Below are 26752 nucleotides of genomic sequence, written 5' to 3' on the forward strand. Positions count from 1 at the left end.
AATGTGACCCTAACCCTTTAACCCTTTTCCCAGAGAAAGCCTGTTCCTTTGGGAAGATGTGTAATGCCTGGGATGCTTTAGATATTTCCTTAACACACACATTCCCACCCTAATTCTGACCTTTGATCAATGGCTGTATTCCCACAGAGCAATGTAAAATTACAATAGGGCCAGTCCCTTTACTTTTCTCTGAATTCCCCTTATTGTGATAAGAGCCATTCTGGGAATAGAAATCCAAGAAATTGCATAGATAGAACATGCCAGGAAACAGATTGTTATTCAATGGACCATAATAATAATAGTAACAACAATGATAATGGTCATTGATAGTAATTCTTCAAAAGATTGAAGCTCGGTTAATTCAATCAATTATACTGTATGTTGAGCAATGTTAGCTTTTTAAAGCCACACTCTGTAAGATGCGCATATCATCAAGAAGAAGGCAATCGACATTAAGCTTTGGTGGGGTTCTGACAGTGTCACTTACAAGTCTGAGGTAAAGCTGTAGCCAGATTTTGAGTCCCTCCCAATGGCCCTTGTCAGATGTGTTCGGTACGTGAGTCACAATGCACACTGGAAGGAAGCGGGTTCTAACATCCTGTTTAGGGAGAGCATTATAAATAAATGTTTTATTGTCACATACGCCGGATAGGTGCAGTGAAATGTGTTATTTTCCAGGGTCAGCGATAGTAGTACAGCGCCCCTGGATTAAATTAGGGTTAAGTACCTTGCTCAAGGGCACATCGATCGATTTTTCACCTTGGGTATTCAAACTAGCGACCTTTCAGTTACTGGCCCAACGCGCTAACCGCTAGGCTACATACATTCTTCATAAGAGTGAAGTGAATGTCACCCTCAATACAAACACAATTACATTCCCAAGCAAACAGTGTAAGGTCATCTGCGTGCGTGACACTCGTTTGAAAACAAAGAAGAATGGAAAACAGCATCAATAATATTCGATCTGCTTCGCACTCTTCCGCTTCTTGCATTTCTTCAACAATGAGCTGACTTCACGAATCGCATCGAAAAAACAAATAATTTGTGTATTTGAATATATGAAACATGCAGTTGTTCACTGCCCATCTAAGAAAGAGATCCCTTCACAAAGAGATGTGCTGTCTCTGCTCCTACTTTGTATTTGTCAAATAATAAGTTAAAATGATCATATTGATGGCTTTAAGTTGCTACAGGTCATGACGCTGAGCTGTAGCCTACTAGGCATTGTTGCAATAGAGTATTAGGTGATCTCTATAGTGCAATACATTTTGACAGTCATTTTGACATTTACCTTTTTTTACATGTAACACTTGACTCAAAACTTTGACACTTAGTACCTTAAATTGATTTATCAAACAATATTGACTACATTTCATTGGAATTGATTACATTTTCATTGCAATTATAGTTTACATAATAATATGATTACATAATACACCTAATAATTGTTTTAGGGGTATTTTGGAGTTATGGGAACAATTTACAGTACCAGTCAAAAGTTTGGACACACCTTCTCATTCAAGGGTTTTTGTTTATTTGTACTATTTTCTACATTGTAGAATAATAATGAAGACATCAAATCTATGAAATAACACATGGAATCACGTAGTAACCAAAAAATAGTAAAACAAATCAAAATATATTCTAGATTTTAGATTCTTCAAAGTAGCCACCATTTGCCTTGATGACAGCTTTGCACAATCTTGGCATTCTTTCAACCAGCTTCACCGGGAATGCTTTTCCAACAGTCTTGAAGGAGTTCCCACATATTCTGAGCACATGTTGGCTGCTTTTCCTTCACTCTGAGGTCCGACTCATCCCTAACCATCTCAATTGGGTTTAGGTTGGGTGATTGTGGAGGCCAGGTCATCTGATGTAGCACTCCATCACTCTCCTTCTTGGTCAAATATCCCGTACACAGCCTGGAGGTGTGTTGGGTCATTGTCCTGTTGAAAAAAAAATTAAAGCACACCCACACCATCACACCTCCTCCTCCATGCTTCACGGTGGGAAATACACATGCGGAGATCATCTGTTCGCCTACTCTGCGTTTTTGCGACTGCACTTGAAGAAACTTTCAAAGTTCTTGAAATCTTCCGCATTGACTGACCTTCATGTCTTAACGTAATGATAGTCTGTCCTTTCTCTTTGCTTATTTGAGCTGTTCGCGCCATAATATGGACTTGGTCTTTTACCAAATAGGGCTATCTTCTGTATACCACCCCTATCTTGTCACAACACAACTGATTGGCTCAAATGCATTCAGAAGGAAATAAATTCCACAAATGAACTTTTAACAAGGCACACCTGTTAATTTAAATGCATTTCAGGTGACTACCTCATAAAGCTGGTTGAGAGAATGCCAAGAGTGTGCAAAGCTGTCATGAAGGCAAAGGGTGGCTATTTGTAGAATCTCAAATATAACATTGGTTTTGTTTAACACTTTTTTGGTTACTACATGATTCCATATGTGTTATTTCATCATTTAGATGTCTTCACTATTTCTACAATGTAGAAAATAGTACAAATAGAGAAAAACCCTTGAATGAGTAGGTGTGTCCAAACTTTTGACTGGTACTGTATTTGTTTAGGCCTTATTCTCATTTACAACGACTTAGGGAAGACTTGCAGGGAATAAGCCTGTAAAATAAAGTGTACCGTCATCTCAGAAGAGAGGCAGGGTAGGAGAACAATGATGATTCTAAAAGGTAGGGAGGGACCAAGCCTGACCTGATTATTGAGGGAAGGGCTGATTAAAAGGTATCATAATTTCCCCTTTGCCAAGATAATCCACCCACTTGACAGGTATGGCATATCAAGAAGCTGATAACACAGCATGGTCATTACACAGGTACACCTTGTGCTGGGGACAATAAAAGGCCACTCTAAAATGTGCAGTTTTTTGTCACACCCTGATCTGTTTCACCTTTCTTGTGCTTGTCTCCACCCCCCCTCCAGGTGTCGCTTGTTTTCCCCATTATCCCCTGTGCATTTATGCCTGTGTTTTCTGTTTGTCTGTTGCCAGTTCGTCTTGTCAAACCGACCAGCGTGGTTTTCCTGTACGCCTGTGTTGCGCTAGCCCTTGTTTTTCCTAGTTTTGCTGGTTTTGACCACTCTGCCTGCTTTGACCCTGCCTGCCTGCCGTTCTGTACCTGTCTGACACTGCCCTGGATTACTGACCTCTGCCTGCCTGCCGTTCTGTACCTGTCTGACACTGCCCTGGATTACTGACCTCTGCCTGCCTGTCGTTCTGTACCTTTCTGACTCTGGCCTGGATTACTGACCTCTGCCTGCCTGTCGTTCTGTACCTGTCTGACACTGCCCTGGATTACTGACCTCTGCCTGCCTGTCGTTCTGTACCTGTCTGACACTGCCCTGGATTACTGACCTCTGCCTGCCTGTCGTTCTGTACCTGTCTGCCACTGCCCTGGATTACTGACCTCTGCCTGCCTGTCGTTCTGGACCTGTCTGCCACTGCCCTGGATTACTGACCTCTGCCTGCCTGCCGTTCTGTACCTTCTGACACTGCCCTGGATTACTGACCTGACTCTGGCCTGGATTACTGACCTCTGCCTGCCTGTCGTTCTGTACCTGTCTGACACTGCCCTGGATTACTGACCTCTGCCTGCCTGTCGTTCTGTACCTGTCTGACACTGCCCTGGATTACTGACCTCTGCCTGCCTGTCGTTCTGTACCTGTCTGACACTGCCCTGGATTACTGACCTCTGCCTGCCTGTCGTTCTGTACCTTTCTGACTCTGGCCTGGATTACTGACCACGGCCTGCCCTTGACCGGTCTTTATCCTGCATAACTGTCCATTAAAACAAACTGGAACAAAGACGATGGGGTGTGCCTCTCACCATCTCATTAGAGTTTGTTGCCAAGTCCTAGCTAATAAAATGGTCAAATGAGAGATGCGACTGGCCACTATATTGATTTCAATTACCATGGTTCACATAAGTGTAACAAATGTTAGCTTAAATGAGTATGTTTGAAAATGTTGGTGTCTCAAGGGTGAGCTGAACATGTTAAGTTTCAGACAACACTGTTTTCCTGAAAGCCCATCCTGAAGGGTATACTACAAAGCAACTTTGATAAACAACCAGAAATAACTATTGATTTTCTGGTTCATTAAGATAAACTTAGGTATATGTTGCTGGTTGTTGAGTCAATTAGACCATGCTAATTTCAAGCTTATATTTCTACTAAATAAGCTATTTAAGAATATTAGCTGGTTAACTCCTTGATCCTACTGTACCCTCTGAACTGATACTGTACATGTTTCGGGTCATTCACAGCCCATCCTAGTCAGACACTTACTAAGACTCCTTCACACCAGTACGCCGCTCCTGCAACGTGAGGGCAGGAAAAAATAAGTCACAGGAGTTGGCGATGGAGTACAAACAGCCTTAAGGGCCGGTGTCCCTATCCAGGCTGGGGCCCGAGAAAGACTTCTCCCACTGGCCGAAGCAGCCTCCCCATCCTCTCCAGCCCCCAACCCTCCGCCCTTGAGGGAAACTCCTCTACTTCCTCCCCTTCTTTAAAGGATGTGCCAAAATAAGCAGCTATGGGCCAGACGATGAACACCTTTTCCACTGGTTGATAGCAGTGGCTCACACAGCTCTGAAGAACCCTAAGAAGCAGCCTGGAGGGGAACGCTCAGTAGAACCACCATGGACACCGTTAAGATAGCCTTACTCATCTTCCTTCTAACCTCGCTCCAGCTCCTCACAACAGGTAAGCCTACAGGGATATTTAGACCTGCTTTTGGCAGTCCAAAATGACTACTAAGTGGCTTGGATAGGAGAGCGCACAAGGTGACAAAGGATTGTCTCACAGACAGAAATGTCGAATTCAATTAATAATGGGTTTTAAAAGTTACACAGTTACGAAGTGTTTAACACTGTTGGACAGATGAGAGTTTTAGTCAGGCAAAATGGATGCTTGAAAAAATAGGCAAAAATAGACTCATTCCCCCGCATTTTATAGTGTTTTATGTTATTTTGTCTTGAGTAGAATAATTGCTTTTATTAGCTGTTGTATTTACTTATTGTCTTAATCAGACTTGGTTTGCAAATAAAAAAATCTTGCATATGGACATGTGGTTAATTAAATATCTTATATAATAACACACGAAACACAACTGGCGATCACAATCAAGATATCCAGAACAGTGTGTTTGTGAGTTGAACTAAGAGAGGCTCATACTTTGAACATTTTTCCAGGGATGTCCAATGATGCCTATGTGCATTTTTCCGTTGGTACGAGCCTGAGATAAGAGCAGCATTGTTTTTTGTTGTTGTCGATTGGAATCTTGTGTAGTGTGTCGTCGTCGTCGTCCCCCCCGCGTGTGGAGGAAGGTACAGCCTCAACCCTTAATAAGGGGCTATGAATGTTAATAAAGTAGCATAACACTTTGGGTTAAGGTGTGTCAAGTATTACCAGGATAACTCAGAGACCTCCCCATGGTACAAGTCGCCCATGAGAGGCATATGGACATGAAGGTTGACAGGGAGATGCACCAAAGCTGTTGGCAGGACATTGAAACATCCATGTTTTACTAAAAGTCAATTGTAAGACCAGATGCACACCAAAAAAATCATATTTATTAGGTGTGTGTGAGGAACACTGTTCAGCACATTGTGTGCTTTACACCTACATTGAGTGTATAAAACATTAAGAACACCTGCTCTTTCCATGACAGACTGACCAGGTGAAAGCTCTGATCCCTTATTGATGTCACTTGTTAAATCCACTTCAATCAGTGTAGATTAAGGAGAAGTGACAAGTTAAATAAGGATTTTTAAGGTTAGAGACAATTGAGACATGGATTGTGTATGTGTGCCATTTAGAGGGTGAATGGGAAAGACAAAATGTTGAAGTGCCTTTGAACAGGGTATGGTAGTATGTGCCAGGCGCACATCCAGCCAACTTGACACAACTCTGGGAAACATTGGAGTCAACATGGGCCAGCATCCCTGTGGAACGCTTTCAACACCTTGTAGAGTCCATGCCCCGACGAATTAAGGCTGTTCTGATGGAAAAGGGGGGTTGCAACTCAATATTAGGAAGGTATGCTTAAAATGTTACGTACTCTCCGTGTATATTTCAAGTCTCTGCAAGTTCAGTGAATTCATGCAACAAATTCACTTAAGATTAGCCATCCTTGGCAATCTTTTCATGAGACATATTGCATCAGACAACACAGATAATAAGACAGGACCTATAGGAATAAAAAACAGTGTTTAACGTCCAGGCCGAGACAAATGAATGTGGTTACTGGGCTTGTGGAAAAAATAAAGAGGGAGTCTCCTGATTTGTTGTTTTGCTTGGAGCATGGGCACAGATCCAGGACCTGCGCTGCCCAGAAAGGTGATTGGAGCTGTAGATAGCCAGTGGGAACCAAACTGCTCCTTCTCTAACAGAGGGTGAGAGATCATTGTCCTGACCATTTCGAAGTGAAATGATCCAATCGGCAGCAAATCTCCTTCCTGCATGAATGTAAACATCTGCAGGAAACACCTAAGCAAAGCCCTAGTGACTACAGTGCAAGCCTCTATGGAGGGGACAGAGACATTTTAGTTTTTTCCCTTGCAAATATGTCCCACCATAATATATACAAAACTAAATTGATAAAGAGTTCTCTTAGCAGGAAGTATCCGCCTACAATATATGATATTACATCTATAAAAAAAACTAAACTCACTGAATGATTTAATTGTTTTTGTCTGCCTCTCGCCTGTTGTTCAGATGCTTCTTTTGTTACCACACAAAAATCAGCAGAACATGCAACAACAGTCAAACCATCAGGTAGGTAATATTTCAAGAGACAGTGATAGTAATTTCGAAAAAATCTCAGGGATTCCTTATTTTCTTTTTTATTACAAACAAAAAATGAACACTCAAGAGGCTGGTTGCATTTTAAAGTCTGAAATATTTTCGCATCACATATGTTTATCCTGCTGCTAAGTTTTGTGATTTGAATCTTATTGTACACTACTGAGTTAGAACATCTTTGATCTGTCATCACAGAAACTACGACTGTTCCTCTTTCCACTGTAAAGAACCTTGGTGCAAATGTTACTGCAACCAGCGTTACTGCAACCAGCGTTACTGCAACCAGTGTGACCCCAACCAGTGTGACCCCAATCAGTAAGTCAAATAAAAACTTTTCAAAACATGGTCTAATGTTACAATGTTCTAGTTCAAATAAGTGTCAGAACATTAGGACATTGTAACATTAAAAAGTGTTCCATCTTTAGAGATAGGTACAGTATGCTGGTTTAGAAACTGCTGTTAACACAGCATCATACAATGCATCATACCGGCTGTATTTCTGTACTTTGAAAGTGATATATCTTGTAAACTTGATTGCTGACATGCAAAACATTTTTTGGACTATATCAATAATGGACTAATGAAACAAACACCAAAAAGTTGTTTTTGTGGTGGAATTTTCCTTTAAGACTGATTTTGCATTCCAGAGAATTCTACCTGGAATTCTACCACAGCGCTTGCTACATCAACAGTAACAGAAAATACAAAAATGTCATCCTCACCCCAAGTCCCAGTGAATTCCACATCTCCATATACTAAGGATAATGGTGAGACTTCATAGACATTTCCTTTAAATTGGCTATTGAAATGTAATCGGTCTTCTCTGTAAACTTTATTTTTATGACAGAGGTCCTAGATCATACAATAGGTCTGATGTGCTCACATGTGATTGTGCAATAAGCTCTACGGATGTAAAAAATAAAAACAGATAATAGCCAGGGTTCGAACATATATATACATCATCTCGGAGTGCTGATTTAGGATCAGTCTTGTCTTTCAGGTCCCAATGAATAAGATTACATGGACAGGGAGGACTTGATCCTACTGTAGATCAGCTCTCCTACTCTGACAAGCTTAATACTGGCCCAGATCTTTTAAAATGTTAGACATTTTCTGAACGAATGCATTCTACCTCGTTCGCACAGAAACACAAGGGACCCAGGCCCCAACAACTGTTACCAAGAGTGACTCAATAAACAAAACCACCAATTCTCACCTTACCAAAAAGCTCTCAGGTAGGAGAAGATTTGTTAACCCTCTCTCAAATCACAATAGAGATAGGCTAGAGGATAGCAAGTACTGCATTGGGTTAATGATACCATGACCCCATAACAATGTTTTGCCATTGAATGTTGTCTTCAGGTTCAGAGGATGAAAATACAGGTAAGTCTAAAGCACCATCACTGTCCCTCAGTGCACTATTTTGTCTACTACCTGTGTAGGAAGACACGATGGTATAATGATAAAAATGACAATTTTTTCCCCCCAGATCAAGATAAAGTCAAGGACAATAAGAATACGGATCATGTCGGTACGTCCTCTACTACCGTCATCTGTATAGGAATAAACTCACATTGTCACGAATGGTGCTCCATTTTCCTTGCACTGAAAAACTCACGGTCCGCAAAATAACTATAACATTTTAAATGGACACATTATCCAGATGACAAGTTACCTACACCATATATACAAAAGTATGTGGACACCCTTTCAAATTAATGGATTCGGCTATTTCAGCCACACCCGTTGCCGACAGGAGTATAAGATTGAGCACACCGCCATTCATTCTCCATAGACAAACATTGGCAGTGGAACGGCCTTAATGAAGAGCTCAGTGACTTTCAATGTGGCACCGTCATAGGACACCACCTTTCCAACAAGTCACATTTCTGCCCTGCTTAGAGTTGTCCCGATCAACTGTAAGGGCTGTTGTAGTGAAGCAGCAAAGGGGGGAATCAACTCCATATCAATGCCCATGATTTTGGAATGAGATGTTCGACGAGCAGGTGTCCACATACTTGAGGGTATGTAGGGTATTATGCAACTAGCATCTCCTTCTCGTGGTCATCGAAAGTTCAGTTACCGCATAAATCACACTGCAGAGTATATGGAGTTTTACGTTATGTTATTGTTTTCTACCAGGTCAACAGGCTGGAGGTGAGAGACGGAAACTCCTAAATCAATTAATGTAGCACCTTTATGGACTCATTTACCTCAGCATCTAATGTTCTACCACACCCACCAGAGGGTGCACACACTTCAAATTTGACTGGGTTGTGTGTGTGTGTGTGTGTGTGTGTGTGTGTGTGTGCAAAATCAATAATCAAGCCATGTTAGATTACAAATCATCATAAATTGCCTACATTGCACATTGTCCCAACAATGGTACTAATCCAACTTCTCATGGGATGTGAAAAACAACAGTTTTGTCTGCCACACTAAAAGATATACCTCCTCTTTGTCTTCAGATAAGAACCTGCTGTGGATTCTTTTGCCAGTCCTGGCACTTGTGGGGGCTGCTGTCGTGGTCCTTCTGAAAAGTAAATGCATGAAGGACCACGATCACACAGGTACTACTCAATGACTGAAACAGCTGTGACTCTACACAGCATTATGTCTACATACTCATTACAAACTAAATAGCACTCATTATTCCATGTTTTTTGTCCCTGAACAGAGATAACTGATAATGGAACAGAAAAGTAAGTATAGTCGTTGTACATAAAGATAGGACTCCATTTGAACAGTTCAATTATAAACTGGGTGGTTCAGGCCCTGAATGCCGATTGGCTGAAAGCTGTGGTATATCAGACCATATACCACGTGTATGACAGAACATTTATTTTTACCATTCTAATTACATTGGTAACCAGTTTATAATAGCAACAAGGCACCTCTGGGGTTTGTGGTATATTGCTAATATACCACGGCTAAGGGCTGTATCCAGGCACTCCGCGTTGCGTTGTGCTTAAGAACTGCCCTTAGCCGTGGTATATTGGCCATATACCACACCCCCTCAGGCCTTATTGTTTAAATATACTGTGATCTTGTCAAAAAATACTATTTTACCACCAATATGCCATGCTGTCTCCTCTTTGCAGTGCCTCTTTCCAGAGCAGGCCGGACAACGCCAAAGACGGTGTCATGCTTCTCGGGGTGAAGTCTTCAGGCGGTGAAGACAATGGTACGTTTAAACTGTTTACTTACTTAGCATCGTCAAACGGTGAGGCGCTGTTATACTGTAAACTTCCAGCAGCTCTGGTGAATGCATAACCAGGCCATTGCAGTAAAGCTCGGCTCAGTAGTGTGAAAATATTATAACAAGCAATTAGTCTATTCAGTTCCCACGACTCCTCCCCTTCAAGTGAAGTAAAGACCAGGAGGAACACTTCAATAAAACTGAAAAAAGTGCAAGATAATCATAGTCTTCTACTTAACTTTCCCAAGTTCTCGCACTCATTTCCACCATCCCTCTACATTACAACTGTTTCATCAGGCGTGGACCTGCAATTATTGCAGTGTAGCCTGGAGCTTTTAATATCTCATTGTGCACATTCAGTAAATGAGCTTGGGCTGCAGAGAACAGGGGAAGGTGTTTCCTGTGATTTCTCATCCCCACCCTTGAAAGACCAGCAGAGGATGAAAGATGGGGACTTCCTCACACAAACACAGATTATTTTGGACGGGCCCTATTGTGTGGCTCCCTGGGCCGGCAAATGTCAATGTGCCCTGGGCAGACCCTGTGTGTAGTTTGCACATCAGGCATAAATAGGCCTACCTCCCCAAATGGGAATTTGGCTTAAAATCCCTACCTTCCTCCCTTTTCACTGTAATCAGAGCCTCTATCTGTTTGCTGGTAAACTCTGAAAGCTGGACAATAATACAACACTGAACTCTACTGTTCTGTTGAGCAACCACGAAGCAAACACACCAGGGCTGAGTTCAACAGGACGCAACGTTATGGAACATTCAGATAGAAATGTACTATACAGAACAAGGATGCCTCTGTCATTTAAAATAAGGAATCACGCTGTCTCTATTCCTGGCATTTCTATCTGCAACGTTCGACAACGTTTGGCTACTGATCGTGGCTCTGGATATTCCTATTCTAATGCGAGGGATGTTGTAATATAACCACACCTGTCAAATTAGATCCTGGGTTAGGGTTTTATAATACATAACCAGTTTGTTCATTTTGAACTCTCCATTTCAGCTGCTGCAAGATAAAAGGGAGGCCATCCCATTTGAAAGGACCAATGGATGAGGACGAGCTCTTACAACCAAAAAATGGTCCAGATCCCTTCACCTTCAACGATCTAAACCTTATGGACTATCAAATACAGCGTCACAGAATCACAAAAGTTACTAAAGTGGGAACATTTGTATATGGTTTGTGAGTATTGTAGGATATGGGGCTCTTAACTGAACACGTGTCTGTTAGAAGGTATAGCATGTTTTATTATGTACTTCATTGTTTTGTGTATTCCTATTTTGATGGTAATTTAGTCAAGAAGGAATTGTGATTTTAATTTAATCAAGACCAACATACAGACATTTTAGTCAGGAAAACGATGCTGGATTCTGAATTAACATGAATAAATTAACCCAAATTCTCATTGTCTGAGTGTAAGATGATTGTCTCACCCCTGTATTCAAGATACTGGTTTTGATTTGATTAAATCACCCAAACATGCATGAAATCCAAATGTACTGAACCTGAATTCAACACACAATTCCTGGATTTAAACCAGTTAGTGACCAGTACACATGGTTAACAAGTGTTTGTATGCTTTAAATCTGTTTAAAATAAGTATTTAGTTTTCAGTGTAAATGCCAGGATTGTAAAGATGAGCTTTTTTACCACTATGTTTCCTGCTTTTGAACAAGTTATTTTGTATATTAGCTGTTGCTTGTCAGAAAACCTTTGTCAAATGTTTCCCAAGGAGGGTTGGGTTTGTTTGAATCACAGATGTATGTTTCCCAAGGAGGGTTGGGTTTGTTTAAATCACAGATGTATGTTTCCCAAGGAGGGTTGGGTTTGTTTAAATCACAGATGTATGTTTCCCAAGGAGGGTTGGGTTTGTTTAAATCACAGATGTATGTTTCCCAAAGAGGGTTGGGTTTGTTTAAATCACAGATGTATGTTTCCCAAGGAGGGTTGGGTTTGTTTAAATCACAGATGTATGTTTCCCAAGGAGGGTTGGGTTTGTTTAAATCACAGATGTATGTTTCCCAAGGAGGGTTGGGTTTGTTTAAATCACAGATGTATGTTTCCCAAAGAGGGTTGGGTTTGTTTAAATCACAGATGTATGTTTCCCAAGGAGGGTTGGGTTTGTTTAAATCACAGATGTATGTTTCCCAAGGAGGGTTGGGTTTGTTTGAATCACAGATGTATGTTTTACAACATTTGGGGTTAAAGCAAATAAACGAAACGTGTTTATTTTTTGTAACGGAGCAAATCCATAAGATTTCCCTCTGGTCAAAGATGATTTGAATTTCTCAAATACAGAACAGCGCTGTTTTACTGATCGGCATTGGTTGAATATTTGTTGTTTTGCACCTGTACATGCTAACAAAACATTGGCGCCATTATACAATGATTAAAGTTCATGTTGATTTTGGATGTTGACTACACCTGGCTACACACCATATCTGATTGATTTGAATGTGTTGAGTTATATAATGCACCATTGGTTCTTAACGGTATGCAAATAAGCAGGCCTTATAAGCATATCGTATTCCCAAATAGTAAACACGTTTTTAATGGACAGCAAAGTCCAGGCCCAGCTGCTCCCATCACTCCTGGAGGGTTTAGTTCCAACCAGGTTGTCTTTCTTTGTCGTCAAACTGCACATATTATCAGATCTCACAATGATTTGTCTGAGAAACCATTTGAATAGGCTATATTATAACACAGGCTTAGTAATCTTCTGAGATGTGCAGCATCTAGAGCCTACTTGATTCGCCACCTGTAAAATGTCTAATTTATCAAAATAAACAACATGGCTAATGGTAACCTTTCAGAACTGCACAGCCGAAGAATAGCAGGTCTTCAAAGGTAAGCATAGAGTTGTTGTCCATCCAGACACTCAACCTCTCAGTGCAGGCCCTGATAGAAAGGGTGGACAGACTCCAAGGAATACTCTCTTATTGGGCAGGTGGAACATAAGAGACTATTCGAATGTACTCCAGTTCTCTCCGAGAATGCTGACTAGGAACACTATGATACACCATCCAGACCAACAATCACACTGACTCCTCAACAAAAAAGACCATGATACAGCGTTAATATGTATTAAAACATTCAAAGATATGAGCCAAGGAATGACCCCAGAGGACACCTCATAGACTACTATAACTCCCTACCCATGGAGCTTAGCTACTCATTGCCATTTCTTAATTAGGTTTTGCAGAAGCAGTAGCTACTCTTCCTGGGGTCCACAAAACATGAAAAGTAACAAAACACATTTTAAATACAACGATATGCAATACAACTAAAAAAGGAATACAAACAATACAACTGAAAAAATATGTGTGTGTGTGTGTTACAGTCCCCGCCATTCCATGAGTTGTTTAATCCATTTTTTTAAAGGTAATTTCATTGTTTGCTTGAATAATTGGACATGGGAGTGCCATTAGAATCATGGCTCTGTATAAAACTGTGTGTTGCCGTGAATTTTTGTTTTGGACTTGGGGACTGTGAAGAGACCCCTGGTGGCATGTCTTGTCGGGAATGTACAGGTGTCTGAGCTGAATGTTATTCGATTATGCAAACAATCTGGAATTTGTCACAGTAATATTTATCATAAAAACTAGAAGAGAAGTAGTTAATCTCTTGTCAACCCTCAACCATCTCAACATGGCACTGGGTCACCTCCATTGCTTTGGCTGCATGTTTGGGGTCATTGTCTTGTTGGAATGTAAAATCTTCGCCCCAGTCTAAGGTTGTTTGCACTCTGAAGCAGGTTCTCATCAAGGATTTGCCTGTATATGGGTCCATTCATTGTTCCCTCTGTCCTTACCAGTCTCCCAGTCCCTCCCACTGAAAATCACAGTAGGAATGTGTTGGATGGGTAATGAGCTATGCCTGCTTTTCTCCAAACATAGCACTTTGCATTCAAGACGAAGAGTACCATTTTTGTTTCATCAGACCATATAATCTTTTGACTTGTGCTCTCACAGTCTTTCATGTGTCTTTTTGCAAACTCCAGGCGTGCTGTCATATGCCCTTTTCTCAGGAGTGGCTTCCATCTGGCCACCTTCCATAAAGCACAGATTGGTGAAGTGCTGTAGAGACTGTTGTCCTTCTGGCAGGTTGTCCCATCTCAGCCAAGGAACTCTGTAGTTCTCTCAGAGTGGTCATTGGTTTCTTGGTCACCTCCCTGACCAAGGTCCTTCTTGCCCGGTTGCTCAAATTGGTTGGATGGCCAGCTCTAGGCATAGTCTGGGTAATTCCATATTTTTTTCAATTTCCCAATGATGTGCTCTTGGAAAATGTCAACACTATAGAAATTGTTTTATACCCTTCCCTAGATATATGCCGCATCACAATTCTATCTCAGGGATTTACAGACAGTTCTTGGACATCTTCCATTTAAGAATGATGGAGGCCGCTGTGTTCTTGGGGATCTTCAATGCTGATCTATGATCTATGTCTTGACACAATCCTGTCTGGGAGCTCTAAGGACAATTCCTTCAACCTCATGTCTTGGTTTTGTTCTGACATGCACTGTCAACTGTGGGACTTTAAATAGACAGGTGTGTTTCTTTCTAAATCATTTCCGAACAATTGAATTGGCCAGTGTTGGACTCCAATCAAGTTGTAGTGACATCTCAAGGATGATAAAAGAAAATTGGATGCACCTTTCAGCTCAATATGGAGTGGCATAGCAAAGGGGTATGAATACTTACAGTGGGGCAAAAAAGTATTTAGTCAGCTACCAATTGTGCAGGTTCTCCCACTTAAAAAGATGAGAGAGGCCTGCAATTTTCATCATAGGTACACTTCAACTATGACAGACAAAATGAAGAAAAGAAATTCAGAAAATCACATTGTAGGATTTTTAATGAATTTATTTGCAAATTATGGTGGAAAATAAGTATTTGGTCACCTACAAACAAGCAAGATTTCTGGCTCTCACAGACCTGTAACTTCTTCTTTAAGAGGCTCCTCTGTCCTCCACTCATCACCTGTATTAAGGGCACCTGTTTGAACTTGTTATCATTATAAAAGACACCTATCCACAACCTCAAACAGTCACACTCCAAACTCTACTATGGCCAAGACCAAAGAGCTGTCAAAGGACACCAGAAACAAAATTGTAGACCTGCACCAGGCTGGGAAGACTGAATCTGCAATAGGTAAGCAGCTTGGTTTGAAGAAATCAACTGTGGGAGCAATTATTAGGAAATGGAAGACATACAAGACCACTGATAATCTCCCTCGATCTGGGGCTCCACGCAAGATCTCACCCCGTGGGGTCAAAATTATCACAAGAACGGTGAGCAAAAATCCCAGAACCACACGGGGGGACCTAGTGAATGACCTGCAGAGAGCTGGGACCAAAGTAACAAAGCCTACCATCAATAACACACTACGCCGCCAGGGACTCAAATCCTGCAGTGCCAGACGTGTCCCCCTGCTTAAGCCAGTACATGTCCAGGCCCGTCTGAAGTTTGCAAGAGAGCATTTGGATGATCCAGAAGAAGATTGGGAGAATGTCATATGGTCAGATGAAACCAAAATATAACTTTTGGGTAAAAACTCAACTCGTCGTGTTTGGAGGACAAAGAATGCTGAGTCGCATCCAAAGAACACCATACCTACTGTGAAGCATGGGGGTGTAAACATCATGCTTTGGGGCTGTTTTTCTGCAAAGGGACCAGGACGACTGATCCGTGTGAAGGAAAGAATGAATGGGGCCATGTATCGTGAGATTTTGAGTGAAAACCTCCTTCCATCAGCAAGGACATTGAAGATGAAACATGGCTGGGTCTTTCAGCATGACAATGATCCCAAACACACCGCCCGGGCAACGAAGGAGTGGCTTCATAAGAAGCATTTCAAGGTCCTGGAGTGGCCTAGCCAGTCTCCAGATCTCAACCCCATAGAAAATCTTTGGAGGGCGTTGAAAGTCTGTGTTGCCCAGCAACAGCCCCAAAACATCACTGCTCTAGAGGAGATCTGCATGGAGGAATGGGCCAAAATATCAGCAACAGTGTGTGGAAACCTTGTGAAGACTTACAGAAAACGTTTGACCTCTGTCATTGCCAACAAAGGGTATATATATAACAAAGTATTGAGATAAACTTTTGTTATTGACCAAATACTTATTTTCCACCATAATTTGCAAATAAATAAATAAAAAATCCTACAATGTGAATTTCTAGATTTTTTTTCTCATTTTGTCTGTCATAGTTGAAGTGTACCTATGATGAAAATTACAGGCCTCTCTCATCTTTTTAAGTGGGAGAACTTGCACAATTGGTGGCTGACTAAATTCTTTTTTTGCCCCACTGTATATACTGTCCTCGATACCATCTACTGCATCTTGCCTATGCCGTTCTGTAAGTCGCTCTGGATAAGAGCGTCTGCTAAATGACTTAAATGTAAATGTAATCACTCATTCATATATCTTTATGTACATATTCTTTATCCCTTTACACTTGTGTGTATAAGGTATGAGTTGTGGAGTTGTTAGGTTAGATTACTCGTTGGTTATTAATGCATTGTCGGAACTATGAGCACAAGCATTTCGCTACACTCGCATTAACATCTGCTAACCATGTGTATGTGACAAATAAAATTGGATTTGATTTGATTGTTGCAAAAGCCATTATACCATAGAAGAGAAATGCAACCCAACAGAAGAGGCATGCTGGGTCTCCTGTTAGATTCTACAAGAAGGTCAGGGGATGCAATAGGAGTCATGAATCGCTGAGAAGAAATGGGTGCCAGCATACCAGACCCCTTGGGCAGGGAGATAACAAGAGGATCCGCCTCCATTGCACTGGATTAGTAATGTGAAGCTCAACCAGGGATACTTTTGCCTCATTCAGGGAAGCTTATTCGACAAATGGAAATATTTCACAGGCAGAGTTTGGCAGCGCTCGCCTGAAGGTCACACAGGCAAACTGAGGGACTGAAGACTATTGCCCTTATTACAGCCATTTCAATGTCTTTGACAGACCATAGTGCCAAATACAGTTCTGTCTATTAAAAAGTTATATTTTCTTAATATATTTTATTCCACCAGGCCTCTAAAGCCGGATTCTCCAATTTATGAGTTGGGGTTAGCGATGCCGCAACCACCGGAAGTTGATTCAAAACTATTTTGTGAAAAATGCTATCACACAATGTTAGCTCTCACACAAAATGTGGTTTGGAATTTAAGACATTGCTAGTAATTTGCTTGAATGAGGAAGCGCAGTGCAGAGTACACCCAAACCCAATCTGCTCATGATTCAATTGAAATTGAACACTGAACCGGCAGGGGGCAGAGTTAAACATTGTTGTTTTGGTATAACCACAATGCCTCTCAATAACTGCTCATTTCAGAGAAGGAAGTGGCCAGGGTGAAGGCTGAGATGGAGGAGAAGAGAGAAGGAGGTGGCCAGTTGTAAAGATCCCCAAATGGTGCAAGAGGGCTGTAGGAGATAGATGGAGTGGGTGTGCCTGTGTACTGTAGGCCTGCAGAGAGATACAGGGCCCCTTGACTTTTCCCACATTTTGTTACATTACAGCCTTATTCTAAAATGGATTAAATACATTTTTGTCCTCATCAATCTACACATAATATCCCACAATGACAAAGGGAAAACAGGTTTTTAGAAATGTTTGCACATTTAAAAAAAATATGTAAATAAGTTTTTTTTTTAAGTATTCAGACCCTTTGAAATTGAGCTCAGGTGCATCCTGTTTGATCATCCTTGAGATGTTTGTACAACTTGATTGGAGTCCACCTGCAATGAATTAAATTGATTGGACATGATTTGGAAAGCACACACCTTTCTTTACAAGGTGCCACAGTTGACCCTTGCATGTCAGAGCAAAAACCAAGCCATGAGGTTGAAGGAATTGTCGGTAGAGCTCCAAGACAGGATTGTATCGAGGCACAGATCTGGGGAAGGTTACCAAAACATTTCTACAGCATTGAAGGTCCCCAAGAACACAATGACCTCCATCATATTTAAATGGAAGAAGCTTGGAACCACCAAAGCTCTTCGTAGAGCTGGCAGCCCGGCCAAACTGAGCAATTGGGGGAGAAGGGCCTTGGTCAGGTAGGTGACCAAGAACCCGATGGTCACTCTGACAGAGCTCTAGAGTTCCTCTGTGAAGATGGGAGAACCTTCCAGAAGGACAACCATCTCTGCAGAACTCTACCAATCAGGCCTTTATGGTAGAGTGGCCAGACGAAAGCCACTCCTCTGTAAAAAGGCACATGACAGCCCGCTTGGAGTTTGCCAAAAGGTACCTAAAGACTTTCAGACCATGAGAAGCAAGATTCTCTGGTCTGATGAAACAAGAATTGAAATGCCAAGCATCACATCTGGAGGAAAACTACAGTGAAGCATGGTGGTGGCAGCATCATGCTGTGGGGATGTATTTCAGAGGCAGGGACTGGAGACTGGTCAGGAATGAGGGAAAGATGAACGGAGCAAAGTACAGAGATCCTTGATGAATACCTGCTCCAGAGCACTCAGGACCTCAGACTGAGGTGAAGGTTTACCTTCCAACATGACAACGACTCTAAGCACAAAGCCAAGATACTGCAGGAGTAGCTCCCCATCTAACCTGACAGAGCTTGAGAGGATCTGCAGAGAAGAATGTGAGAAACTCCCCAAATACAGGTGTGCCAAGCTTATAGCGTCATACCCTAGTGGACTCGAATCGCTGCCAAAGGTGCTTCAACAACGTACTGAGTAAAAGGTCTGAATACATATGTAAATGTGATGTTTCATTTTTTTTTAATACATTTGCAAATATTTCTAAAAACCTGTTTTTGCTTTGTTATTATTCACTGGGGGAAAACTGTCTGACCTCGCATTGGTAACTAAAGAGGGCGGAACTTGACTTTATACAGATGTGGGGGGAAATGGCCTTGAAGGGGATTTTTGGGAATTCTGCAAGAGGGACCTGGCAACCCTGTTTGTGAGTCATGAACACGGTACGTGTATAACTACAACCAGTTAGCAAGTCGGACATTTCCAAGTTTCCTAGTTGCGATTAGCATGTGAAAGCGGCATCCTTATCAGCGAATATTAGTCTGGCTGTTGTGTAATGCCCTTATTAAATTTAAAACATTAGCAATGTTAACTGTTCTTCTAGTCTCCAGTTGCACTGGCAATGCATGTGACTGTTTTTTAGGGGTATCTTGTTCTATCCATGTGACAGCCAGAGCTCCCTGGTGCATTGGATTCCATTACCCTCAGCTGTAAAGAGGGAGGGCCAGGCCTGGAGAGTCAGATTGCATAGGGGAAATCAAATGGCTGTTGAGAGGGATTGATAATGGATTCCCAGAGTGTGGCTGTTGCGCTGCAGCTACAGTTAAACATCACTCTTCAAACATGTTATTGAACAATGCACACAAACCTGCCCGTGTCTCTCCATACTGCATAAGTTTGTGATGAGTAACTTTGCCTGAGAACTGGAGACTAGTGATTGCTTCCTGAGCTGAGGATTTAGCTCAGAGTATTGTGCAATGCAGAATGTCATGTAAGAATCATCCCAGCTTGAAATAGTTCCCAATCGTTCTGACACAGGACTCCTGGGTTCAAGCCCAGTCTGTCACATTGGTTCCGTGACCGGCATGGGTCTCTGAGAAAGAGGATGGCAAACGGGGGTGAAGTGTAATTTAGGTGGTTTGGTGAGTAATGCTCATGTGATGAGTTAATGAAAACGTGTGTAAATTCCCCAAGGCAACGCTAGGCTAGCTCAGTGGACTAACAGTCTTCTGATGCACAGGAGACCAAAGAAAACATACCTTACTGCACTTATCATGATTTGCCTGGCTACACAGACTCCTTGCTCCAGCCAAACGCTACACCACGCCCACAGACGTTAGTTTCTTCTCCGCAATGAGTCTGGATCTGAGTACCTCCCTGATTCTTCAACGAATGTTAACACATTCGGGGCTATCTGATTGATCCCGAACCCGATGGGTTGGGCTAAAGCCAGAACACACGTGGCTAAAGCGGCAGTTTGAAAATTCATCATTGGCTTTGATACTCTGATTGGTTAGAGATGATCCAATGACTGATGGCTTTGTTTGTAAAATACCCCTTGTTGTACTCATCAATACAAACGACTTCAATGATGGCTGTCTCAGACTAAAGTATGTAGTGAATGACAGAGCAGCGGAATAATTTTGTGTGAGTCGTCATGTGTTCTATTATATTTTCCACCAATTTCAATCCATGACTTTGGGAAGCTGCTCCGTGAGGCTCCCCAGATCCCATTTCCAGAGGTGTCTGGAAGCAACTGTCTAGTCAAATTTTATGCTCAGTTTTCTTAATTAAATTTAGGAGAGCGTCAAACCATTTTAGAGCCATTACTCCACCTCTAAAATGTACCCAGAGTGCAAAATGAATGTGCAATCCATCCGTTCATACATTTCTCAGCCACTAATAATATCATGTTATAGATAGACACAAAAAGTAAGGTAGCAACCATGGATATGCACACATCTCATTAAATTCTGAACAATGTACAAAAAATACATGAGTTTAAGAGACTACCTGTTGAATATGGTCCTTATGGTAATAATTTGACTACTAACACTTTTCCCCTGCTGCATTATCGCAGGTGAGCGAGTAATTGCAAAATGCAGTTAGCAACAAAGTAATGTTTCTTGATTATTGGTTGACGCATTTTTTCCATGGCCAATCATGTGCCTTTGGGCAGACGCTATCTGAGCGCCCTGACAAGCGCGAGGTGTGTTGCTTGGTAAACTTCAGCCAGTACCAGAATGATAAAATGATTCCGATTGGTCAAAGCTGCGTCAGCTGTCAGGAGAACGGTATAAATATTCCCCGACCCTTTTCTCTAGCTGTAGACATTGTTGATGTCAGTGTGGTTTTGGTGGTGAAAATATTGTTGTTGACCCTATGTGGGGGAAGTATTTATATAAGAGAACCTTTATAAAAAAACAAAGTTATTTATTTTGGACAAACATCAAGGTAAGACATCTCTTTTATGCGATAATCATGTAATACTCTGCAAGCAAATGTTCTGCTACACCATGAGGTGTAATCAAAAATGTTATTATACAAAGTTTTCGAAACATTAGCTAGGTTACGTTAAATTGGTTGTAACGTTATCTAGATGCAAGTTAACAATTTGATTCCATCCAACTTTCGTCAACTTGTCATCAAAACAAAGCTTTTAAGTTCTGTAGACTATCTATGCCAAGTTGGCTTGCAAATTGTTGCTAAATTATTATTGAACATTTCCTGTTCTTTTTTTATTATTTTTTTTTACAGCACTTTAAAAAGGAACAAACGGTGTGTCACTATGGTTGTTGCTACAAGCACACTGAACAGTAAAAACGCTGAATGCATATCAGAATTGGTTGACCGTAGATACGAACAGGCTTGTATCGACAATGGTAAGCTTGGAAGTAGTATTATTATTCTACAATGTATACTTTCATGTGTAGGCCTATTTTGCAACTGGTTATTTCTATATTCTCCAGCGCTTGTTTACTTCAATATTGGTGCATAGCTGCAGGGAAGAATGGCGCAGGAGGGTGGGAGGGGAGTGGATGGGGAAGTCAACAAAAGATGAAGTCATCTTTTCTCATCAGCTCTGTGCTAGCCTACAGGACTCAGTTTATTTGTTAATGAAAGTTGTACTTTATGGAGACTCATCAAATGTTCAGTGTTTGTTCCATAATGTGCTTTTGCCTTGCACCTTCACTCAACTATTTATCTTTTTGTCTTCAATTAGAGCTGGATTTCTGGGACCACTGTCTGGCTGAACCCCACCTGAATGTGGAGGTGTCTGAGGACAGGACATGTCAGCAGCTGGCCAAGATGTTCGAGACCTGCCTGTCGCGGGCCAAAAAGACCACGCTGCACTGCTCAAAGGTGCTGGTCCCGGAGAAGCTCACTCGGAGGATAGCGCGTGATGTCCTGCGCCTGTCATCGGGCGAGCCATGTGGCATGCGTGGCTGTGTGCTCTACGTGCACCTGGAACAGGAGAAGTGCTGCAAGCAGCTGGAGCGCATTGTGTACAACGCAGATGTGGTGCCCACCTTTGAACTGACACTGGTGTTCAAACAGGATGGCAGCGCTTGGCCCAGCCTCAGAGACTTCCTGCACATTGGTGCCTGTTTCACTCCAGGCTTCAGGCATGTGCTGAAACTCAGTCCGGGCTTCCGGCTCATCAAAAAGAAGCTCTACTCCTCCTCGGCTGGTACCGTGGTAGAAGAGTACTGAGGCAATGGTGGAAGGTGGGACTCTTGGGGGGGGGGGGGGTGTAAGGGTACAATGCACTTCTACACTTGAGTGTGAATGTAAAAATCACTCCTGGAGGGTTGTTTGTTTTGTATGACTACAGTTTGTCAAGTGCTGGTATACGAAGGTTATCGGAGGTGTCCAAAGGCCGGTCAACCAGCCTTTCTGTTCCAATGTCCAGAATGGTACAGCTTATTATTCAAAATGGACAGGCTTGGTTACTGTAATGGATTATGGTCTAATGCCTGAACAAGATTAGCATAACTGTCATTGACTTCACAATATTTGAACAAGCTTTTCCAATCAGCTGAAGTTAAATGTAACATTCTGAATATATTGATATTGTCACATACACCAGATGGGTGCAGTGAAATGTTTTATGGTGTTAAGTGCCTTGCTCAAGGGCACATTGACAGCTTTTATTTTTCACCTTGTCTGCTCTGGTATTCAAACCAGTGACCTTTCAGTGCTGGCTGTACGCTCTAACCGCTAGGCTACCTGCTGCCCATTGAGTCTTTGGTAATCAATTGTCCTACTCATAATTCAAAATTATAAAGATTTGGCAATTCATGTTTAATGTTTTGATGTCCTGGTTTTCCACATTTTAGTAAGTATGTGTTTGTTCAGTCACTAGCCACTTTGAAGTTGCATCAGTCTGGAGTTTGTTTCCAGATTTGTCCACTGTGTTCAGCAAAGTAAACACTCCTAGAGGAACAGGACCTGGAAAGTGGTCAGGGGCCATAATGTAAGTGTTCAATGCTGATTTGCGAGTATGTGTTTGTTAGCGAGTCATTGAATGTTTGTCCTTGTGAACATGCTGCTCATCAATGGCGCAGGCTCTCCAACCTCGATGCCTTAAACTGCCATTTAGAAAATGTTAATCAGTTCCTTTTTTTTTTTGCACTTGTTTAGATCCAAGCTCCACGTGATTTCTGTACAGCTTTCCTTTTTAATACCATATTTTGTCGTTCCAATGCTGTTCTCAATTCACTGTTGCAGTGCTGTTTAAGCAACTGAGGATTTTAAAATTCCTTTTGAAGGAAGTGGGAATCGTGTATTTTTGACAATAAAACATTTTAAACTGACTTGTCAAGTGTTTAAATATTAATTCAAATGTTTTCCAATCTGGGTTCAACTGCATTACACGCAACTCAAGTTGGTGACTCTAATTTTGAAAAATTGGAATTTGACTACAGATTGCAAATGTTTTATTGGTAAGAAATTGACTTGTCACTAGTTTTGTACAAGAGCTTTTGGCTAATCCATCACCTAGCCAGCTGTGGTGGCTCTTGTGCTATGAATGAGACCGACATGAAAAGTTGGCACAATACAGGCTTCTCAAAACAGCAGCAATATGAACATTACCAGTGGGATTCTCTTTGTGCTGGGGGGCTGGCATAAAACAGATTTTTCAGCATGGTGCATTACTGAAGTAGTCTAGAAATACCCATTTCAGTCTCCTATGCATGACACTGGGGAAAAACTACTGGTCCTTGACTGCCTCAGGTGGGTCTAAGGCTGGTTGGTTAAATGCATTTCAGCCGGTGTCTATTCCACAAGATACCACCGGCTAAATTTACCGTATGACGTTGAAAGGTCTCTGCTCTGTTCCATCTGACTGCACAATCTACTCATCAGCCCAGCCAGGCACTTCAAACGTGTTCACTATAAAAAGCCTCTAGACTAACATTTGTTTTCAACAGCGGAGATTTGTATAACCTTGGCTGTCTGACATTTGCAACATCGCAGCATTAATGTTAGTTTTCACTAGAAGTACAGAAGCAGCTTTAAACATTTTCTAGATTTGCCTAATCTCCTTTTCCAAATTCTTCAAATTTCACATACTGGTGTTCTGAAAATATTTTATTGGGGTTGAATTTACACTTTTTGGGGGGATGCAGAAAAAAGCCTGAAGATGTCTATCCATCTGCTAATACAGGACTAGTGAAGACCCAGTGCACTACTTCTGTAAAAAAGTGTTTACCATTTGTAATGAGTGATCTGTACCAAAGTCCATCTGAAAATACATGTGTTTTGCAGTTTCTTGAAATACTTTGCAAATCCAACTAATTTCTCAAACTGAAATGGTCTATTCATGCCTTTCCATTTTAGTAGACTCTTATCCAGAGCAACTTAAAGTAGTGGCTGCATACATTTTCATACTAGACCTCTGTGGGAATCGAACCCACAACACTAGCTCTACCAACTGAGCCACATCACATCATAAACCACTTGATGTCTCAATGTATTCAATTACTGTATTGTGCATAGTTTTTCTTTATGGCGATGGAAAGTCTACAGGTACAAACCCAGATGACCAGTGTATGTATAACAGCCTCCACTTTTCTGGGAAGGCTTTCCACTAGATGTTGGAACATTTCTGCTGGGACTTGCTTCCATTCAGTCATAAGCATGAGTGAGGTCAGGCACTGATGTTGGGAGATTAGGCCTGGCTCACAGTCGGCGTTCCAATTCATCCCAAAGGTGTTCGATGGGGTTGAGGTCAGGGCTCTGTGCAGGCCACTCAAGTTCTAACACACCGATCTCAACAAACCATTTCTGTATGGGGCATTGTCATGCTAGAAAAGTAAAGGGCCTTCCCCAAACTGTTGCCACAAAATTGGAAGCACAGAATTATCTAGAATGCCATTGTATGGTGTAGAGTTAAGATTCACCTTCACTGGAACTAAGGGGCCTAGCCTGAACAATGAAAAACAGCCCCAGACCATTACTCCTCCACCAAACTTTACAATTGGCACTATGCATTCGGGCAGGTAGGGTTCTCCTGTCATCCGCCAAACCCAGATTTGTCTGACTGCCAGATGGTGAAGCATGATTCATCACTCTAGAGAACGATTCCACTGCTCCAGTCCAATGGCGGCAGGCTTTACACCACTCCAGCCGACACTTGGCATTGCGCATGGTGATCCTAGGCTTGTGTGCGGCAGCTAGGCCATGGAAACCCATTTCATGAAGCACCCGATGAACAGTTCTTGTGCTGACATTGCTACCAGAGGCAGTTTGGAACTCGGTAGTGAGTGTTGCAACCAAGGATAGATTTTTAAGCGTTACGCGCTTCAGCACTTTGATGTGGATGTTTTGTGTCTTTGCCCATACAGTTGAAGTCGGAAGTTTACATACACTTAAGTTGGAGTCATCAAAACTAGTTTTTCAACCGATCCACAAATTGTTAACAAACTATAGTTTTGGCAAGTCAGTTAGGACATCTACTTTGTGCATGACACAAAGTAATTTTTCCAACAATTGTTTACACAGATTATTTCACTGTATCACAATTCCAGTGGGTCAGAAGTGTACATACACTAAGTTGACTGTGCCTTTAAACAGCTTGGAAAATTCCTGAAAATTATGTCATGGCTTTAGAAGCTTCTGATAGGCTAATTGACATCATTTGAGTCAATTGGAGGTGTACCTGTGGATGTATTTCAAGGCCTACCTTCAAACTCAGTGCCTCTTTGGTTGACATCATGGAAAAATCAAAAGAATTCAGCCAAGACCTCAGAACTATTTTTTAAAATTCCACTTGTCTAGTTCATCCTTGGGAGCAATTTCCAAACGCCTGAAGGCACCACGTTCATCTGTACAAACAATAGTACGCAAGTATAAACACCATGGGACCACAGAGCCGCCATACCGCTCAGGAAGGACATGGCGTTCTGTCTCCTAGAAATGAACGTACTTTGGTGCGAAAAGTGCAAATCAATCCCAGAACAACAGCAAAGGACCTTGTAAGGATACTGGGTGAAACAGGTACAAAAGTATCTATATCCACAGTAAAACAAGTCCTATATCGACATAACCTGAAAGGCCACAGCAGGGAGGAAGCCACTGCTCCAAAACCGCCATAAAAAAAGCCAGACTACGGTTTGCAACTGCACATGGGGACAAAGATTGTACTTTTTGGAGAAATGTTCTCTGGTCTGATGAAACAAAAATAGAACTGTTTGGCCATAATGGCCATCGTTATGTTTGGAGGAAAAAGGGGAATGCTTGCAAGCCGAAGAACACCATCCCAACCGTGAAACAAGGGGGTGACAGCATCATGTTGTGGGGGTGCTTTGCTGCAGGGGGGACTGGTGCACTTCAAAAAATAGATGGCATCATAAGGATGGAAAATTATGTGGATATATTGAAGACATCTCAAGACATCAGTCAGGAAGTTAAAGCTTGATCGCAAATGGGTCTTCCAAATGGACAATGACCCCAAGCATACTTCCAAAGTTGTTGCAAAATGGCTTAAGGACAACAAAGTCAAGGCATTGGAGTGGCCATCACAAAGCCCTGACCTCAATCCTATAGAATATTTGTGGTCAGAACTGAAGAAGCGTGTGCGAGCAAGGAGGCCTACAAACCTGACTCAGTTACATCAGCTCTGTCAGGAAGAATGGGCGAAAGTTCACCCAACTTATTGTGGGAAGCTTGTGGAAGACTACCCAAA

General features: G+C 41.8%; 2 protein-coding genes across 6 annotated transcripts; both read left to right on the forward strand.

Annotated features, from left to right (window-relative positions):
* The first annotated feature begins 4541 nt into the window (after positions 1-4541).
* Positions 4542-12458, forward strand: LOC115133566 (uncharacterized). 5 transcript variants are annotated; one of them, XM_029666958.2, is made up of 11 exons: positions 4542-4737; positions 6751-6810; positions 7033-7137; positions 7485-7604; positions 7983-8072; positions 8200-8220; positions 8327-8368; positions 9306-9407; positions 9515-9539; positions 9939-10021; positions 11051-12458. In XM_029666958.2, exons 1-11 carry the CDS (start codon positions 4674-4676, stop codon positions 11062-11064), a joined length of 726 nt encoding a protein of 241 aa, XP_029522818.1. In that variant the 5' UTR covers positions 4542-4673; the 3' UTR covers positions 11065-12458. The 5 variants fall into 5 exon arrangements, with proteins under 5 accessions (XP_029522818.1, XP_029522820.1, XP_029522819.1 ...); XM_029666957.2 differs by having other exon boundaries at positions 4544-4737; positions 7033-7152; XM_029666960.2 differs by lacking the exon at positions 7983-8072 and having other exon boundaries at positions 7033-7152.
* An 8412-nt stretch (positions 12459-20870) lies between these two features.
* On the forward strand, positions 20871-23378 carry LOC115133567 (DNA damage-inducible transcript 4-like protein). The gene is made up of 3 exons (XM_029666961.2): positions 20871-21015; positions 21319-21443; positions 21785-23378. The coding sequence occupies exons 2-3, from the start codon at positions 21350-21352 to the stop codon at positions 22273-22275; spliced, it is 585 nt and encodes a 194-aa protein (XP_029522821.1). The 5' UTR covers positions 20871-21015; positions 21319-21349; the 3' UTR covers positions 22276-23378.
* The last annotated feature ends 3374 nt before the right edge of the window (positions 23379-26752 follow it).

This window comes from Oncorhynchus nerka, linkage group LG8 (assembly GCF_034236695.1).
Source record: "Oncorhynchus nerka isolate Pitt River linkage group LG8, Oner_Uvic_2.0, whole genome shotgun sequence".
In the NCBI taxonomy this organism is placed as follows: Eukaryota; Metazoa; Chordata; class Actinopteri; order Salmoniformes; family Salmonidae; genus Oncorhynchus; species Oncorhynchus nerka.